This window comes from Kogia breviceps, chromosome 14 (assembly GCF_026419965.1).
Source record: "Kogia breviceps isolate mKogBre1 chromosome 14, mKogBre1 haplotype 1, whole genome shotgun sequence".
NCBI lineage: Eukaryota > Metazoa > Chordata > Mammalia > Artiodactyla > Physeteridae > Kogia > Kogia breviceps.
In genome coordinates, this window is record NC_081323.1 from 86,681,155 (window position 1) to 86,701,342 (window position 20,188).

Genomic DNA, 20,188 nt, shown 5'->3' on the forward strand with positions numbered 1-20,188 from the left:
AAATGATCTCAGCCATCAGGGGAAGAAACTCCAGATGAATTAGAGATAAAAGTATAAATCAACTAGAAGAAAACACTGGAGAATATATTTGTGTGTATGAGTGTGTGTGCTTTTTATTTTTATTTATTTTAATTTTTTTTTTTTAATTTTTTTTTGTGTGTGGTACACGGGCCTCTCACCGTTGTGGCCTCTCCCTTTGTGGAGCGCAGGCTCTGGATGCACAGGCTCAGCAGCATGGCTCACGGGCCCAGCCACTCCGCACTATGTGGGATCTTCCCAGACCGGGGCACAAACCCGTGTCCCCTGCATCGGCAGGCGGATTCTCAACCACTGCGCCACCACGGAAGCCCTGTGTGTGCTTTTTAATTTTGGTATATGTAATATTGGAGAATACCTTGCTTTGGGAGTTTGGGATTGACATGTACACACTGCTATATTTAAAATGGATAACCAGCAAGGAACTACTGTATAGCACAGGGAACTCTGCTCAATATTATGTAACAACCTAAATGGGAAAAGAATTTGAAAAAGAATAGATACATGTATATGTATAACTGAATCGCTTTGCTGTATACCTGAAAGTTAAAAGAGAAATAAAGAATACCTTGCTGAATACGATACAAAAACAAAAGCCACTTGGTACTTCCCTGGCGGCCCAGTAGTTAAGACTCCACGCTTCCACTGCAGGGCGCGGCCAAAACAAAATACAACAAAACAAAACCCAAAAGCCAGAAAAGAAAAGGCTGATAAATTTGAGTACTTAAGAATTTAAAATCTCTGTATAACAAAGACACCATAAACAAAGTTAACAGAGATGTGATCTGTAGGAGAAAATATTTTGAATTTATATCATAGACAAAGGATTAATTTCTAGAATAAGATAGAGAATAATTTCTATTTCTTCCTTTTAGAAGTAACAACCTTCCAAGTGTTAGCCAGACACACAGCAGTACAGCCAGAGACTACACTTCCCAGCTCCCCTTGCAGCCAGGTATGGCCGTGTGACTAAGTTCTGGCCAATTGGATCTGAGCAGGAAAGGCTAAGTGCAACTGGAAAGTTCCATCCTTGAAAGTGAACAGCCTTTCATTTCCTTCTTTCCCCTACTCAGGGGCTGCAAGGTAGTGACCTTGGCGTAAGGGCAACACCCTAGTGCTGTGGCTCCGTACTGTGCCCAAAGTGCCGGGGGTGGGGGCGGTGCCACAGCAAACTCATGGGGATGCTACGGGGTATCTTAAAAAATTGAGAAAACAAAGTAACATCCTGGTGGCGCTGTGGTTGAGAGTCTGCCTGCCGATCCAGGGGATACGGGTTCGTGCCCCGGTCCGGGAAGATCCCACAGGCCGCGGAGGGAGCGGCTGGGCCCGTGAGCCGTGGCCGCTGAGCCTGCGCGTCCAGAGCCTGCGCTCTGCAACGGGAGAGGCCACAAGAGTGAGAGGCCCGCGTACTGCAAAAAAAAAAAAAAAAAGAAAAAAAAGAAAAAGAAAAAAACCAGTAACATCTGTGTTGTACATGAAATGCTAGCTTGAGTTAGTTCACATTTTCAGCCGTTAGATGGAGAAATTCCTGACATCGCATCTTTGTGAAGATGGATTTAGAAAGCAAGTGCTGCTGGAATGTGGAGCAGGAATGAGAACGGTGGTTTTCAACCTGTTTTTTTTTTTTTTTTTTTTTTTTTTGCAGTACGCGGGCCTCTCACTGTTGTGGCCTCTCCCGTTGCGGAGCGCAGGCTCCGGATGCGCAGGCTCAGCGGCCATGGCTCACGGGCCCAGCCGCTCCGCGGCATGTGGGATTTTCCCGGAGCGGGGCACGAACCCGTATCCCCTGCATCGGCAGGCGGACTCTCAACCACTGCGCCACCAGGGAAGCCCATCAACCTGTTTTTAAAGTTTGATAAACTGTGCAGTGTGCAAGGCGCACTCAGTTGTTTGGATACAAATACTTATGAAGTTGTTCACAGATAATTATTTAATAGATGGGATTATTAGATATTTCTTTTGGCTGAGGTGCTCTGTGAAAAAAATTCTAATTCCCTGAGGGGTGTTGTCATCAGAGACGGTTTGGAAATTTTTACTGAGTGGTGGAGCAACAAGATAGGAAGGATCTGGGTCTTTGTGTGATCGCATGGCTCTCCTGGAGAGGAACTGCCTGCCACGCCTGGACCGTCCACCTACCTCTGGACTGTTGCATGCGAAAGAAACAAACTTCTTTCCTAATAAAACCACTGTGTTTTGGGGTCTCTCTGTTACAACAGCAGAGCAGCCACTGTAGGTGCCCTGCCTGTATCCCCACAGCCCTCCGTGGAGATGGATGGCTTCCTGAGTGTCTGCCTGAGGTGTCCTCTGTATGTGGGGCTGGGCTGGCCTATGTGCGGGCAGGCCAGAAGGACTAGGGCGTTACCGTCCCGGGAGTAGCTGTTCCTCCATGGGACAATTCTGAGGCGTGTTCTGTGGAGCCTCTCAGATGATCCCCAGTGGGACTGAGCCCCACGGGCCCCCCTCTACTCATCATCTGCTTTCCTGGCTTTCCTCTCCTTCCTCTCACTCCCCCAATCCCTCACCATGTTTCCTGGGAATCTCTCACCAGACAAACTACTTATACCAAACCCTTGTCTTGGGGTTTGCTCTTAGGGAGCCTGAACTAAGAGAGGCACCTTAGCCTGTTCCCTAGCAAATGCATAAGATATGTAAATAAGTACCACAATGCAAAAGAAAATGGTAAACAAATAAAAGTGGCAAAGGATAATTGTAAGCAGTTCGCGGTAGAGGATAGACAATTGGGCAATAAACACTCTACAAGATGTTCAACATCACCAGAAACCAGCCAGCTGTAGTGAAGACAGCCCAGCACAGCAATGAAGCACACCGATTCTTTAGCCCAATGGCCTGAGTTTGACTCATGGCTCTAATACTTTTTAACTCTACGGCCTGAAGAAAAATTATTTAACTTCTCTATGCCTCCATTTCCTCATCTATAAAAGTGGTATTATATTAATAATAGTACTTAACTCATAGAGTTACTATAAAGATTAAATGATAAACATTTTAAAATTTTAAACTAACCAGAACAGTACCTGGAACCCAGTAGGTGCTACGTAAGTGTGTGGTGAGCAAATAAATAAATAAATAAAATGCCATTGAACCCATCAGAATGTACGTATTAAAGGAGCTGATCTGGGAATTCCCTGGCAGTCCAGAGTGCTGTGGTGGTCTGGGGTTCAATCCCTGGTCAGGAAACTAAGATTCCACAAGTCTCATGGTGGGGCCAGAATTAAAAAAAAAAAAAAAAAAAAAGCAGGAGCTGATCTATCAAATGTTGGCAAGGGTTTGGAGAAACAGGCTCTCCCAGACATTTGCAGTGCAAGAGCAATTTAGTATTTATTAAAATTAAAAATGCCTATATATTCTGTGGCCCAGAAATTCTACTTCCTGTAGCTGTCCTAGAAAAATACACCTACTTGTGTGTAATGAAGTTCATGAAGGTATTTTCACTTCAGCACAGTTTGTAATAGAAAAATGTGAAATTAACCTAAATGTCTAGTAATAGGACCATTATATTAAAGGTCGCAAAATGGTGGCCCTTAGGCTAGATTTGTCCTGAAGGTATGTTGTGCTTAGCCTGAATAGTGTTTTAAAATCTTGAATTAGTTGCCAACATTAAAAAATTTGATTTATGTCATGAAAATCCAGGTTTTCAAATACTCTTAAAACACTGGAATTCAAGTTAACAATCCTTTGGTCTGTGTAAATAGCTACTTCGGCTTAGAACAAAACACACCTGCTCCACTTTGTCACTTTACTGATTTGTTACCTGCATATCCCTTGTAGGCACTAGAGTTTGGGACCCTAGCAGATGAGTTATGGCTCAGCTAGACGATGAATTGCACACAATGAGGTAAATACAATATAGCAAATAGATACGTATTGCTGTGGAAGGATCACCAAGACATATTTTGGGGAAAATAAAAAGAAAGCAAGATGTAGAACCATTATGTATAAGATAATGCTATTTCGGTAAACGAAAAATTATAAATGTGTATGTACACTCTAGAATGTAAACTATGAAGTTCAGGGATTTTTCTTTTTATTGCTATGTTCCCAGTGCCTAAAACAGTGCCTGGCATATACTGTGTACTCGATACATATTTGTTTAATAAGTACATATGTATAAATGTATAAAAGAGTTGTGGAAGATACACACTAAATAAGTGATTAATCCTGCCAAGGGACTGAGATTTGGGAGGGGTGATGGTCAAGGGAGGTTTCTGGTTTTGTTTTGTATAGTTTGACTCTTTTACAAGGAGAATACAATATTGTATCACTTGCATAAATTTTAAGAAACGAAAGAAAAGCAGTCCAGTGCAAAATACCACAGGTAATCAAAACGAAGATTTAAAGTTAGGCTCAACTAAAACCATCCAGAGAAAAAAATGAATGGGGTTAAAACTAAAATTCGGCATTTATGAGTGAGGAAAGCTAATCAAAATACTTAACCACCGGCTCAGAACTAACCAGCAGGGTGAGGAGTCAGCTGGAGACACTGATGAAGTCCAGCCATTCTGCATACGTGATGAGGCTCCATCCATAACCACAGTCCTCCCTGGTGGTATCACATTTTCTGATTTTGGGGTTTTGTTTTTCAACTCTGCGTCCACAAGTGCGTGAAGGCCTTTCACACAATGTATCAGAAAGTGCCCAGCTTGGTAAGTTTTTTAAAAAGAAAAAAAAAAAAAAAAAAAGAATTAAGAAGCTGTAAGCTGGGTAGGTAGCAAAGACCGGAAAAGAGAAGCGCTTTAATGCCAGTGTTTGGAGATCACAGACATTTCCCCTCAAAAGGAGGATAGGTCTGGCTCAGTTACAGACAGGTTTTCAGAGGCATCGAGAATAGACTGGTCTCAGCGGATTCAGAGGCGTTCAGGGTAAAAGGGACACCCCACAGGGGACTTGTCAATGCTATGTTTGGAAGCAGCTTTTCTCACTCCAGGTTCAACTATCATTAAACAGCCTTCCTTCTTATCCTCTAGGTTTGGAGTCAAACAACCGTCATGCTCCCAGGGTCAGGATGTTCAAAGGTGTTCTGAGACAGCAGTAGCAAAGACACTGGAACGGTTCAGACAGGTACCAACGCTGTGATTGGCAGAAGGCAAAGCGAACTCTGTCCACCACTGAGACACACGGTATGAGCCCCTAGGTGTGCCTGCCCTGGGCCGCCCGGGGTCCCTGCTCGGCTGGGAGCCGAGCCATGACTGGGCTCTACCCGGGCCGGTGGGCGGCTCGGTCCGCTTCCCAACACCGGCGTCCTCGCCCGCACCAGGCCTGGGACAGTCTCTTTGGAAGATTTCTGGCAACGGCTCTATAAAGTTGGACCTCCCAGCTGTCAGACTTGACCACATTCTGGAGGAGCCAAGGCGGGAAGCGAAAGACTACTCCAAGGGTGCAGAACAGGAGCGGCAGCCCCACCCCCCACGGCTGTCCGCACGCACTTCCGCCGGAAGTCGGCCTGGCCTATGGCGTCGCGTGATGACGTCACGGCTCCACCGGAAGTCTGGGGGACGCGCCCTAGAGGCGCGGACCAGGCGCAGCTGGCGGTAGACAGGTCTCGGCGGTAAGTCCGCCACCGTTGGGCTATTAAACACCCGGGCTGGCACGGGGCCCTTCGTCTCCCTGTCTGACCCGCGCTTCCCCCTTGTGTATGGAGCTGCAGTGCCACCTTCACCCCTCCCGGCGCACAGACACACCCAGTGTCCCCTCCGATCTTTCTGCACCCCCCAATCCTCCCAACCCCGGTTTCGGCTCCCGGGGAAAGCTCCGGCCAGGCCCACCCGCTGGGATCTTCGGACGGAGAGTAGCCTCAGGAATGCTCTTCTGTCGGGTCCCCAGCGTGGGTTCCTCAGGTATAGGGATAAACACCGAGATCCAAGGCTCCCGGGTTATTTCTTCCCAATGAGCTTTTTGTCTAGAAATCTTACAGCCCCGTTCACCCTGCGGGGTCTCAACATCCCTTGACTTCCAAATTCTTTTACGCAATGTTTTCCGCCCCTGACTCCTAGCCTGTCATATTATGTGAGGGTTGAATTGATGTCTCTGCAGCCAGATCCAGCTTCCTAGAGGAGCCATGTCTCCTGCAGCTTTGGGTGCCACCTGTTGTGCCAGGCGCACGCCGCTGAACAAGAGGAGATGCCGTTTGGATTCTCCGTGAATGTTCGGAGGAGGAATACCAGAGGTGCGGCTGAAAACTATCCAAACAAAAGAAATATGTAGGCTGGGGACCCTGAATCACCTCGTGAGAATTGCTGCTCTTTGTTTCCTCTGTCTTATCTCGTGAGGAGTTTCTAGTATGGTTATCTCAATTGGAAGGTCTGCCCAGAACCATGTCTGCCAAGGCCAAAAGTAACCATTTCCAGTTTCTTAATACAGGCCTGTGTGTTGACTCTGGTCCCCCTGGGTGATCCCTGATTGTTGTGGCACTGTCCTGGAGGGATCTTCATAGGACAGCATGCCTGATTCTGGCTGGGGGCCCCTGACTGCCTCTGGTGGATGCTTATTCCAAGAGCAATGTCAGCAGATTCTTTTGGGGACATTCATATCAATGTCATTGTGAATATTTATATTCAGGGGAGTAAAAGACTGATTTATCGCTGTGGGAGGGAAGGGGGATGCATTTTGCATATTCTTCCCCACTTATTTTGGGATTTGCAGGGAGGAGATGCCACAAGGCAGGCCACAGTGGTTTGATTAGGAAACTTTTGAAGGATGACCAGGTGGGAAGCCCCGCTGAGAGGCAATTTGTGCTTGAAGGATGAAGAATTCTGCTTGGAGTCACTTAGGGAATTGATGTCTGAGAATATGCGTTAGACTATATCCCTCAGTAATAGTCACACTCTTTCTGTTCCTTTATAGCCCCAGGATGGACTTTCTGGTTCTCTTCTTGTTCTACTTGGCTTTTGTGCTGATTGGTGTTGTTACGATCTGCATCTGCTCGAACACCCATTGCTTGAAAGCCCTGGTCAGAAGAGGAGTACAGGTAACAGTGATGGTTGGAGACCACGGGATTTTGAATACCACCAGTCTAAAGGCTCACCAGTTTTCTGTCAGAACAAAAGAGAGATGCCATTTTTTATTCGTTCGTTCACTTGTTCTTTCATTTATGGCACTTGTGGTATATTCAAAAGTCTCTCTCTTTCTGTTTTTGTTACTGTTGAAAGTAATCTTTAAAAAAATTTATTTATTTTCCTTTTTTTGGGGGCTGTGTTGGGTTTTAGTTGCGGCACACAGGATCTTTGTTGAGGTATGCGGGATCTCTTCGTTCCGGTGGGTTTCTCTCTAGTTGTGGCGCTCGGACTTCTCTCTAGTTGTGGTCCGCGGGTTTTCTCTCTCTCGTCGTGGCACGCGAGCTCCAGAGCATGTGGGCTTTGTAGTTTGCAGCACGCAGGCTCTCTCGTTGAGGCTCGTGTGCTCAATAGTTGTGGCACGTGGGCATGTGGGATGTTAGTTCCCCGACCAGGGATTGAACCCGTATCCCCTGCATTGGACTGTGTATTCTTTACCACTGGACCACCAGGGAAGTCCCAAAAGTAATCTTTTGATGATGCTTTAAGAGAAGATAGCATTCTCAAGGTTGGCTGTTTTTCTCTAGAGTTGATGCCTGTAACTGGGCATGGATGTGAGCAGTGTCTGCCTGGAGGGGCCTGATGGGTGAAACTGGGGGTGGTGTGAGTAGAAAGCTGAACATCGGGCTGCCCACACTCCTCCAGGGATCAAAGTGAGCAGAATTGGGGTGAGCAGCCTTGGGAAGGGGTTGGCCTGGTTGGGGGACCTGGGCTAATGCTCTGTGATCTGGAGGTGGACTCTGGAACCTAGGATTGAACCCAAGACAGGGAAAGGCTACATTAACAGTTCACATCAGCATTACCTGATCCAGCCCCTCTTCTCACCTCTCTTTGCCTGAAGACCCCAACTTAGTGCCTTGTTTGGGGTCAGGATGGAAATGGAGGAGTTGACATCATAGGAAGGCCAGCTGAGGGAAGCGCTCCTCTTTATTCTCACTTAAATCTCTTCTCTGCTCACATGGAAAAACATGCCTTAATATCACCAGTATTGCTGGCTGAAAGTGAAGCATGTAATTTGTTTAGGAGTGGGGAGAAAGAGAAATGAAACTGAACCTTTCTCTTTTGTTTCAGATAATTTCGTATATAATTCCAGAATGCCTTCGGAGGGCCATGCTAAGATTGCTTCATTACCTCTTCCATACACGGTATTTATATTTCAGAGTTTAAGTATTATCTTCTTTTCTGTTTCGATTGTTAACTGTTGCTGTTCTCTAGCTCTGGGAGGTTCCTTGTTTGTTTCCAGCGTGATACAGGGAGGGATGCTGGAGGAATCAAGAGTCCTGGGTTCAGAACCTTTACTGACAGATAATCTGCCTTTTATCTCTGGGGTTTTGACCTATCAAATTTTAAGTATCAATACTTAAAGGGAAACGGTTTCCCTTGTGGCGCAGTGGTTGAGAATCCACCTGCCAATGCAGGGGACACGGGTTCGTGCCCCGGTCCGGGAAGATCCCACATGCCGCGGAGCGGCTGGGCCCGTGAGCCATGGCCGCCGAGCCTGCGTGTCCAGAGCCTGTGCTCTGCAATGGGAGAGGCCACAACAGTGAGAGGCCTGTGTACGGCAAAAAAAAAAAAAAAAAAAAAGAATGGGAAAGCATTGACATGCATTTCTGTAAAAAGAAATATATACTGATACTGAGACCTCAGTTCCCAGCAAAGATGATGATGATAATAGATAACATTTATTGAGTACTTACTATGTGGTAGGCACTAGGTAAAATGTTTCACATGATTTCTAATGTAATCCTTACTGTTGTCTCAAACCCGAAGGAAGTGGTTGTCTGTTGGTTCACCTTCTGTAGTGTGGTGTGATGTTTTCACAGAGAAGCCCCTGTGAACAAGTCATGTACCTGTGTCCTTTCAGAAACCACACCTTTGTTATCCTGCATCTCATCTTGCAAGGGATGGTTTATACTGAATACACCTGGGAAATATTTGGCCTCTGTCAAGAGCTGGAGTTCTCCTTGAATTACCTTTTTCTGCCTTATCTGCTGCTGATTGTAAACCTGTTTTTTTTTGCCCTAAGTTGTGAAACAAACCCTGGTAAGTTGAGGCTCTTAGTACAGAAAATGGTGACAGATCAACTGTCTGTCTCACTGACAGTGCTACAAACAAGTAGTGATCCCTCCAAGGACTTTGCAAAAAATTTGATATGTAGGGTTTGCTTGATCTTTCCGTTTTGAATGTTTTCTAGTTTTATTGCTTTCTTCTTTGTCCCACAGATTATTTAGAACTATTTAAACATTGTCACTTAATGGTGTTACATACGGAGCTTGCAGTCTATGCGAAACCATTTCTTTTAAAGTTGTTACTGACATTTGCATTACGCCCAGGCACGCGGTCAGTTTCTGTAAATGATCCCTGGGTTCTTGAAAAGAGGATTCTATTTTCTAGGTCTTGGGCACAGGCAACCATGTAAGTCCACTAGATCAAGATGTTAATTATGTCCAGATTTTTTATATTCATACTAATATTTTTGTTTGATTACTGAGAGAGGTATGTGATCTCATTCTGATGGTAGATTTGACAGATTTTTTCCTTCACATATTTTGAAGCTATTATATGTGTGTGTGTGTGTGTGTGTGTGTGTGTGTGTGTGTACAGTAGTTGTATATACTCATATTAAATGTATTCAAGTTTAGAATTAGTATTAGCTCTTGCATCTTTTTTCAAAATACTGTGAGCCTCTTTGTTACTAGTAATACTGTTTGCTCTCAAGTCTCCTTTGTCTGATACTTATATTTATTATTACACTGTTTTTAGATATATACTTGCTAGGTATTTTTTTTCCCCATCCACTTATTTCAATAAATTTAATTAATTAATTAATTAATTTAAAAGTTTTGGCTGCATTGGGTCTTCGTTGCTGCGCGCGGGCTCTCTCTAGTTGCGGTGAGCGGGGGCTGCTCTTTGTTGTGGTGCATGGGCTTCTCTTGTTGCAGAGCACAGGCTCCAGCTGCGCAGGCTCAGTAGTTGTGGTTCACAGGCTTAGTTACCACAGCATGTGGGAACTTCCCCCATCAGGGCTCAAATCCGTGTCTCCTGCATCGGCAGGTGGATTCTTAACCACTGCACCACCAGGGAAGTCCCCATCCACTTATTTTAATCTTTTCTATCCTTGAAGGACCAAATGTCCATTAATTAATGAACAGATAAATAAAATGTGATATACCTATTCGATGAAATATTATTCAACCATAAGGAGGAATGAAGTACTTATACATCCTATAACATGGGTGAACCTTGGAAGCATTATGCTCAATGAAAGAAGCCAGATACAAAAGACCACATATTGTATGATTCCATTTATATGAAGTATCCAGGAAAGACAAATCCATAGAGACAGAAAATAGATTAGCGGTTGCCAGGGGATGTGGGATTAGAGAAATGGAGAATGACTGCTGAAAGGATTTCTTTTTGGGGTGATGAAAATGTTCTAAAGTTGATTGTAGTGGTGGTTGTACAACTCTGTGACTATAAAAACCACTGAATGAGGGCTTCCCTGTGGGCACAGTGGTTAAGAACCCACCTGTCAATGCTGGGGACACGGGTTTGAGCCGTGGTCCAGGAAGACCCCACATGCCACGGAGCAACTAAGCCTTTGCGCCACAACTACTGAGCCTGTGCTCTGGAGCCCGCGAGGCACAACTACTGAGCCTGTGCTCTGGAGCTCGCGAGCCACAACTACTGAGCCCCCACGCCACATCTACTGAGCCCACATGCCACAACTACTGAGCCCACATGCCACAACTGCTAAGCTCACGCGCCACAACTACTGAGCCCGCGCGTCACAACTACTGAGCCCGCAAGCTGCAACTACTGAGCCTGCGTGCCACAACTACTGAGCCTGTGCTCCACAACTACTGAAGCCTGCGCACCTGGAGCCCGTGCTCCACTATAAGAGAAGCCACCACAATGAGAAGCCCGCGCACCTCAATGAAGAGTAGCCCCCGCTCACCACAACTGGAGTAAGCCCGTGCACAGCAATGAAGACCCAATGCAGCCAAAAATAAATAATAAATAAGTTAATTAATTAAAAAAAAAATTGGATGGTACACTTTAAACGGGTGAATTGGGTTTATGAACTATATCTCAAAGCTGTTAATTTTAAAAATAAATTATTTGGAATATTAAATATAGCAGTTTTAGTTGTGCTTTGCCAGGACAGATTGCATGAGTATCTGGTCCACTGTATTGCTCGAAACTGACACTTGTCCTTCCTTTTTTCAGGTACCATAACAAAAGCAAATGAATTACTGTTTCTTCAAGTTTATGAATTTGATGAAGGGATGTTCCCAAAGAACGTGAGGTGTTATACTTGTGATTTAAGGAAACCAGCGCGATCCAAGCACTGCAGTAAGTCTGGTTCTGGCCCCTCCAGTTCTGCCCTCGCACAGCGGACAAGTGGGCTTCATCTGTAAGGGAATGTTACATAAATCTAGAAGCAGGGCCATTTGACCTCCAGACATGAAGCGGCCTCTGCTGGTAGGGGATAGTTAGATAGTGGTTTCTTTGAGATGCCTAGAGGTGAGGTCTTGGGTTCTCCTGTAGTGGGTAACCTTCAGCTCTGGGCAAAACAGCCCTTCCTTTGCCACATGGCAGTGCTTGCTGCTCAGGAGATGTTTCTGTAGGATGTTGTGTTTGTAGACTTCAGTCCTGGCAGAGCCTACTCTTCTGGGTAGTGGCCAAGATTCTAGATTAGTGCTGTCCAACAAAAATATAATGTGAGCCACCGATGTGATTTAAAATTTTCTAGTAGCCATGTTGCAAAAGTAAAAAGAAATGGGAAAAATTTATTTTAATTATATGTCACTTAAGATATCTAAAATACCATTTTAACATGTAATCAGTATAAAAATATCATTCGTGGATTTTTTTTTTTTTTTTTTTTGCGGTATGCGGGCCTCTCACTGTTGTGGCCTCTCCCGTTTCGGAGCACAGGCTCTGGACGCGCAAGCTCAGCGGCCATGGCTCACGGGCCCAGCCACTCCGCGGCATATGGGATCTTCCCAGACTGGGGCACGAACCCGTGTTTCCTGCATCGGCAGGTGGATTCTCAACCACTGCACCACCAGGGAAGCCCCGTGGATTCTTTTATATTCTCTTTTCATACTAATTCCTTGCAATTCCGTGTTTTTTACATTTACAGTACGTCTCAATCAGTAGACACTAAATTTTTATTGGAAATTCTTGATCTGTACTTAGATTTCATAAAATTTATAGTTGGAAGAGCTGATTCACATACCGAAGCTATTCTAGACATTCTTAAAAGTTTTTCAATGACTGAATCAGTACCAAAACATCATTTTTCTTGGGACTTCGCTGGTGGCACAGTGGTTAAGAATCTGCTTGCCAATGCAGGGGATATAGGTTCAAGCCCTGTTCCAGAAAGATCCCACACGCCGCAGAGCAGCTAAGCTTGTGCGCCACAACTACTGAGCCTGTGCTCTAGAACCTGCAAGCCACAACTACTGAGCCTGCCTGCCACAACTACTGAAGCCCACGCGCCTAGAGCCCGTGCTCTGCAACAAGAGAAGCCATAGCAATGAGAAGCCCGCGCACCGCAACGAAGAGTAGCCCTTGCTCACCGCTGCTAGAGAAAGCCCGTGTGCAGCAACAGACCCAACGCAGCCAAAATAAATAAACAAATAAATAAATAAACCAGCATTTTTCTTTAATATCCATATCTATATTGACATAATGGTTCATCTGTATCAGAAGAATTGATTTGCCTTTAAAGCAAAAGCATCAGTTTTAAAATTATGTCTGTCCAAGTTAAGTAAGTTCACTAATTATTTTGTCATCTCAGCATTATTCACATTGATCTCAAAGGAGCAAATGCATAATTGAAAAACAACTGAATTTATCAATGTCAACAAAGTATTCTTTTAAGTTCCTCTTGTAGCCACATCTCAAGTGCTCATTACTCACATATGGCTACTGTATTGGCTACTGTCTTGTCCCCTTCGGTTCTGAAAGCTTGGTGACAGCAGCTGCCATTGACACTGCCAGCTCATGCTGCTAGTGTCAGTGTGTGAAACCCTCAGTCGGTGTGCACGGTGTCATTATCAAGGATCAACGCGGGGTCGTGGCTCCCCCATTTCTGCGCAGGTGTGTGTAACCGGTGTGTGCACCGCTTTGACCATCACTGTGTGTGGGTGAACAACTGCATCGGGGCCTGGAACATCAGGTACTTCCTCTTCTACCTGCTGACCTTGACGGCCTCAGCCACCACCATGGCTGCGGTGAGCACTGTGTTTCTGGTCCAGCTGGTGATGGCGTCGGACTTGTACCTGGACACTTACGTCGATGACTTCGGACACTTGCAGGTGGTGGACACTGTCTTTGTTATTCAGGTAATTAATATTCAGGTAATTGTGTTGTGGGCTGTATGTTTCTGACTTCAGGTTTCAAAATTGGAAGAAGGGCATTTGTTTTCTGAGTCAAAACGTGAAGGCATTCCTTTTTAAACAATTGATATATAATTTTTTTTTTTTTTCTTTTTTTTTTCCGGTACGCGGGCCTCTCACTGTTGTGGCCTCTCCTGTTGCGGAGCACAGGCTCCGGACGCGCAGGCTCAGCGGCCACGGCTCACGGGCCCAGCATACAGTTCAGTGGTTTTAATATATTCACAGAACCACATAACCATCACCGCAATCTAATTTCAGTACCTCTCATCATCTGCAAAAGAAACTCTTATGTATTAGCAGTCACTCCCCATTCCCTTTTTCCCCAGACCCAGGCAGCCACCAGTTTACTTTCTGTCTTTCTGGGTTTGCCTTTTCTGGTCATTTCACATAAAAGGAATCATACAATATGTAGCCTTTTGAGCTGGTTTCTTTCACTTGGCATAACACGTTCAAAGCTCATTCATGTTGTAGCATGAAGCAGTGCTTCATTCCCTTGTATGGCTTAATAACATTCCATTGTAATCATCTGAGGAACCACCAGCCTGATTTCCAAAACATATGCATTCCCACCAGCAATCTATGAAGGTTCTAATTTCTCCACATTCTTAACAATACTTGTTATTATCTTTTTTAAAAATTATAGCCATATAGTGGGTATGAAGTGATACCTTACTGTGGTATGACTTGCATTTACCCTAATGGCTAATGATATTGAGTATCTTTTCGTGTGCTTATTGGCCATTAGTATATCTTCTTTGGAGAAGAACGTTTAAGGAAGAAGCAGCTCATTTTTATTTGGGTCGTCTTTTACTCTTGTGTTGCAAGAGTTCTTTTTTATATTCTGGACACTTGACCCGTATCAGAGACATGAGTGCAAATATCTTCTCCCATTCTGTTGGTGGTCTTTTCACTTTTTTGACAGTTTTCTTTGAAGCACAGAAGTTTTAAATTTTGATGTTCAATTTATTTTTTTCTTGCGTTGCTTTTGCTGTAGTGTCATAGCTAAGATATCATTGCTTAATCCAAGATCACGAAGATTTACACTTAATTATTCTTTAAAGTATTTTATAATTTTAGCTCTTACATTTAGGTCTTTGATCATTTTGAGTTAATTTTGTTGTTGTTGTTTTGTTTTGTTTTTTGCCATATGCGGGCCTCTCACTGTTGTGGCCTCTCCCGTTGCGGAGCACGGGCTCCGGACGCGCAGGCTCAGTGGCCATGGCTCACGGGCCCAGCCGCTCCACGGCATGTGGGATCTTCCCAGACCGGGGCACGAACCCGTATCCCCGCATCGGCAGGCGGACTCTCAACCACTGCGCCACCAGGGAAGCCCTGTTTTTTTCTGTTTTTTTGTTTCTTTTGAGGTACACGGGCCTCTCACTGTTGCGGCCTCTCCCGTTGCGGAGCACAGGCTCCGGACGCGCAGGCTCAGCGGCCATGGCTCACGGGCCCAGCCGCTCCGCAGCACGTGGCATCTTCCCGGACCGGGGCAGGACCTTGTGTCCCCCTCATCGGCAGGCGAACTCTCAACCACTGCGCCACGAGGGAAGCCCTGAGTTAATTTTTATATATTGTGTTTGGTAAGGTTACAACTTTATTCTTTAGTTTGTGGATATCCAGTTGTTCCAGCATCATTTATTGAAAAGACTTTTCTTTGCCCATTAATTTACCGTAATGTAAAAGTCAAAGCCATTCTTTAAAAACTCATTTGATTGCTAGAAGATTTCTATTTCATTTATGGGAAATGGCTTATGAGCAGTCTTTTTTTAGGTAACTGCCTAATTCTCCTTGAGTGTTTTTTTCCTTTTGTTTCAAAGAAAATAAAATGAGCAAGTAGGACGTATTAAATGAATGCACAGTTGGTTCAATACTGGGAAATTGATTAGTATCTTATACAGCATTATTAACTATTAGGAACAATGATATGATTATTTCTCTAGATGCTGAAAAGCCTGTCAAAAAATTCAATACCCATTATAATAGCACTTAGAAAATAGGAATTGAAGGATATTGTCTTAATATGATAAAATACACACATAGTCCTAAAGCCTGCATCTTTTTTTAAACTCTTATTTTAAAATAATGATAAAATAATGATAGATTTACAGGAGGTTACAGGAATCCTGTGCACCCCTAGGCTCCTCTCCCCATGCCAGAATCCCTATGCAACCACAAGACAAAAGCAAGAAATTGACATTGGCCCAGTCCACAGTGCCAGTTATATGTGTGTTCGTTTGTGTTGTGTGTGTAGCTCTGTGCAGTTTGTCACGTGTAGCTTTGCGTAATTGCCACCACAGCCAAGGTGCTCTTCTGTCCATCACCACAGACGCCCTGTGTGATCCCTGATACCCACATCCTCCTCCCCACATCCCTAATGCCCGGCCACCACTCATCTGTTTTCTATCTCTGTTATTATGTTGTTTATCGTTACATACATGGACTCCTACAGTAGCATTTTGTGATTGGTGTTTTTCTCTCAGCACAGTTTCCTTGAGATTTATCCTAGTGGTTGCATGTATCAGTAGTTCATTCCTTCTTACTGCCTTACAGTTTTCCATGGTGAGAATGGATCACAGTTTGTTTAAGCAATTACCCTTTGAATGACATTTGGGTAGTTTCCAGGGTTTGGCTATCACTAATGAGGCTGCTATGAACATTGGTTTAGAAGCTGCTCTGTGAAAAGAAGTCTTCAGTGTGATTGTTGGGTCGTATGGTAAGTCTATTTTAGGTTTTGAAAAGGAGAACCACACTGTTTTGCAGAGTGCTTGTACCTTTGTACTTTCTCCTCCCCGGGGACAGGGGAGTAAGTTTTTTCTCTGCATCTTTGCTGGGTTTATCATTATCACTGATTTTCACTTCAGCTGTTCTCATAGGTATGTCATGATACCTCCTTGTTGTTTTAACCTTGAGTAGTTTTTATTCTCAAGTTTTTTCCCAATTATGTAAATTTGTAATCATACTGAAAAGTTAAAAGAATAACAGAGTGACTACCCATATACCTTCCACCTAGATTTTAAAATTGTTAACATTTTAATCTGTTTTCTTTCTATACGTGTGTATATATTTTTCCAATTTCAGAACATCTCATCATCTGCAAAAGAGACTCTTATCCTGTAGTGGGTAACCTTCAGCTCTGGGAGCTGAAGTTGGAGACGATGTTGCTTCACCCCTAAATACCTGAGCACGCATTTTTTCAGAATGTCAACGTTCTTACACGTATCTACAATTCTATTATCCCATGTAAGAAAAGTAATAATATCAACTGAGGGGAAACAATCTGTTCTGAGGCTTACGGGGCTGGCCCTGTGCTCTTAAGAGAAGTTCAGGCTCTAGAAGGGATCGAATTGAATGGACTCCAAAGGGAATTGTGCATATACCCTGCCGAGACCCCAGTCCTAATACCTCATCCCTCTGCAGCTTGAAAACCAGTGCTGTGGCTGCCCTGTCACACTTTAGGCCCCTTGATTAATGGCTCTGAGGGCACAGGCTATAAGAGGTAGCAGAAATGGGCAAGTGGCCCAGATTTGGTTTATACTCTTATTGTGGAATGGAAGAGTGCTTGTCGCATATTTCAAGAAAATGAATGCGCTGTTTGAAACAGAAAAAAAAAGAAAGAAAAGTAATAATAAATCTATAGAGTATATAGATTTATACTATATTTATACTCTCTAGTCCATATTCAGATCTCCCCATTGTTTCAAATATATCTTTTTTTTTTTTTTTTTTTTTTTGTGGTACGCGGGCCTCTCACTGCTGTGGCCTCTCCCGTTGTGGAGCACAGGCTCCGGACGTGCAGGCTCAGCGGCCATGGCTCACGGGCCCAGCCGCTCCGCGCATGTGGGATCTTCCTGGACCGAGGCACGAACCCGTGTCCCCTGCATCGGCAGGCAGACTCTCAACCACTGCGCTACCAGGGAAGCCCTCAAATATATCTTTTATAGCTCTTTTACCTCCTTGAACCAGATTCCATTTTATAGTTATGCATTACATTTGAATATTATGTCCTTTTATTCCAAGATAATGCCCCTGCTTTTTTTTTCATTAAATTGACACTTAGTAGTCTAGTTATCTTTTAAAATGTCCCATGTTCTAGATTTTTCTTTTCCTAATTGTCATCTAATTTTTCTCTCTTTCTTTGTATTAGTGTAAACTGGAAGTTAGTTCTAGAGGCTTGATTAGATTCAAGTTAAATATTTTTGGCAAAAATGTTTCCTAGGTAGGGATGTGTATTTCATAGTGCATCCCATCAGGTGACATAGGAGCAGTGAAGCCCAGGTTGATTCATTGGTTTAAGGAGGTGACCACCAGTTCCCTCCACTCGTGAAGTGCATTTTCCCCTTTGCAATGGGTAATCTTGTGTATATGGTTTTGTTTCTGTATTTAGGACTTTCTTTAGGGTAGATTTCCAAGAACATAAATATTGGGTCAAAGATTGACAACATTTACAAGTCTTTCGATATTTATATATGTTGTCAAATTGCTTTTTAAAACCTGTGGTTAGAGCAGTGTGTAAGTGTTCCTTTCAGTGCATCAGAGCAGGCATTGATGATGCCTGAGATGGGAAGTGCTTCTAGTTTGACAGAATATGGTTTACCCTTTTTTACAAATTACATTTCTTTCATTACTTTTGATTACTTTCCTTGTCTGTCAGTCATTTGTATATCTTTTTCTGTGAATTCTGCCCTTTAATTGTTTACCTATTTGATATTAGAATAACTTTTGATTTGAGGTCTTTGGGTAATAATGGTAGTTCATTCTTGTTGTATTTGTTTTCTGTTTGTATGTCTCAGTTTTCGTTGTTTAAAAAGCTTTAGACATTCTTCCTCATCGAATCTGTCTCTTTTCTTTGTAACTTCAGTTAGCAAGTCTCGCCCATCGGGAGTTTTGATGGAGTTTTGATAAGTATCTACTTCTTTTCTGCTAACTTTCAAAAATATTGAACTCTTTCAGAATTCTTTGTCTATCATAAAAATGAACTTATACAGATTCAAGTAGTCCAGAACTTTTAGGGGTGGGGGGAGGTGGGGGAAATAAGTGAAGGTAGTTATTCCAGTTGAAAGATGAATAAGTCCTGGGAGTGTAATGTATATCATGGTGACTGTAATTAACAATACTGTATTGTACATTTGAAAGTTGCCAGGAGAGTAGCTCATATAACGGTTCTCAACACACACACACAAATTGTAACTGTGAGGTGACAGATGTGTTAACTAACGTTATTGTAATCATTTCATTATATAATATATATAATCATTATGTTGCATATTACACGCACCTTAAACTTTCATAATGTTACATGTCAATTATATCTCTATAAAGCCGGGGGTGGGCGAGAAGAAAATTTAAAACATCTTGGACAAAAATAAAATATAAACTGGGAATTATTCCCCTCCCCTCCCAACAGTTTCATTCTCCAGAGACAACCACTTTTTTTTTTTTTTTTTTGTACGCGGGCCTCTCACTGCTACTGCTGTGGCCTCTCCCGTTGCGGGGCACAGGCTCCGGACGCACAGGCTCAGCGGCCACGGCTCACGGGCCCAGCCGCTGTGCGGCACGTGAGATCCTCCCGGACCGGGGCACGAACCCGCGTCCCCTGCATCAGCAGGCGGATTCTCAACCACTGCGCCACCAGGGAAGCCCTATTACCAACATCTTTTCCAAATTAGCACATAGACACTGACCTAATTTAAAGGCTCCTTGTTGTTCCATAGTATGACTATCTCAGAGTTTTACTCTTCCTCCTGGATGGACATTTAACTTGTTTCTTTTGGGAAGAGGGGCTGTTAAAAATCAGTGCTACAGTGAATACCCTTGTACATGTATTTCTGTGGTCGTATTGTTTTCAGAGAGAGACTGATCTCTTCTGTCCGTCTGGACTTTATGTTGATGCATGAACTAAGATCTACATTCATCTCTCTGTTTATTTTCTGAATAGCTAACTGGCTTCATCTCCTGAGTGTCCTTCCCCTTTTCCTTCAATGCACACACTTCCTTTATCCCATATGAAATTCTTCCTGGGATGTTTGTCAGCGCCGTGTTTGGTTCTGATTTTGTGTTCAGCGGGTCAGAGGTGTGTGGAGGTGGGGGAGCGGGGAAGGCAGTTCTGAAGAGTATATGGGTGTGACCATGGCCGGTGGTTCCTGACCCCGACTCGTGTCACAGCCCAGCTGCCTAACGTGCTGCTTCTTCTTTGCCCCCAGTACCTGTTCCTGACCTTCCCGAGGATTGTCTTCCTGTTGGGCTTTGTTGTGATGCTGAGCTTCCTCCTGGGGAGCTACCTGTGCTTCTGTCTGTACCTGGCCGCTACCAACCAGACCACTAACGAGTGGTACAGAGGTGCCCGAGCCTGGTGCCAGCATTGCCCCCACGTGGCCTGGCCCCCATCAGCAGAGCCCCAGGTGTACCGGAACATTCACTCCCGTGGGCTTTGGAGCAACCTTCGTGAGATCTTTCTACCTGCTGTTGCACGTTGTGAGAGAAAGAAGAAATAAGAATGGGAAGAGTGTTACTGCCTTTTAAATATAGCATATGTTTATTTGTACCTATGGACACTTCTTTTTTTTAAATTTTTATTTATTTATTTGGTTGTGTTGGGTCTTCGTTACCGCACGTGGGCTTTCTCTAGTTGCGTCGAGTGGTGGCTTCTCTTATTGCGGAGCGTGGGCTCTAGGC

At 44.0% G+C, this 20,188-nt stretch overlaps 1 protein-coding gene across 1 annotated transcript; it reads left to right on the forward strand.

Moving 5' to 3' along the window:
• The first annotated feature begins 5,513 nt into the window (after positions 1–5,513).
• Positions 5,514–20,057, forward strand: ZDHHC4 (zinc finger DHHC-type palmitoyltransferase 4). The gene is made up of 8 exons (XM_059036436.2): positions 5,514–5,602; positions 6,088–6,220; positions 6,898–7,021; positions 8,178–8,251; positions 8,971–9,149; positions 11,337–11,462; positions 13,218–13,462; positions 19,717–20,057. The coding sequence occupies exons 3-8, from the start codon at positions 6,905–6,907 to the stop codon at positions 20,005–20,007; spliced, it is 1,032 nt and encodes a 343-aa protein (XP_058892419.1). The 5' UTR covers positions 5,514–5,602; positions 6,088–6,220; positions 6,898–6,904; the 3' UTR covers positions 20,008–20,057.
• Positions 20,058–20,188: the final 131 nt, after the last annotated feature.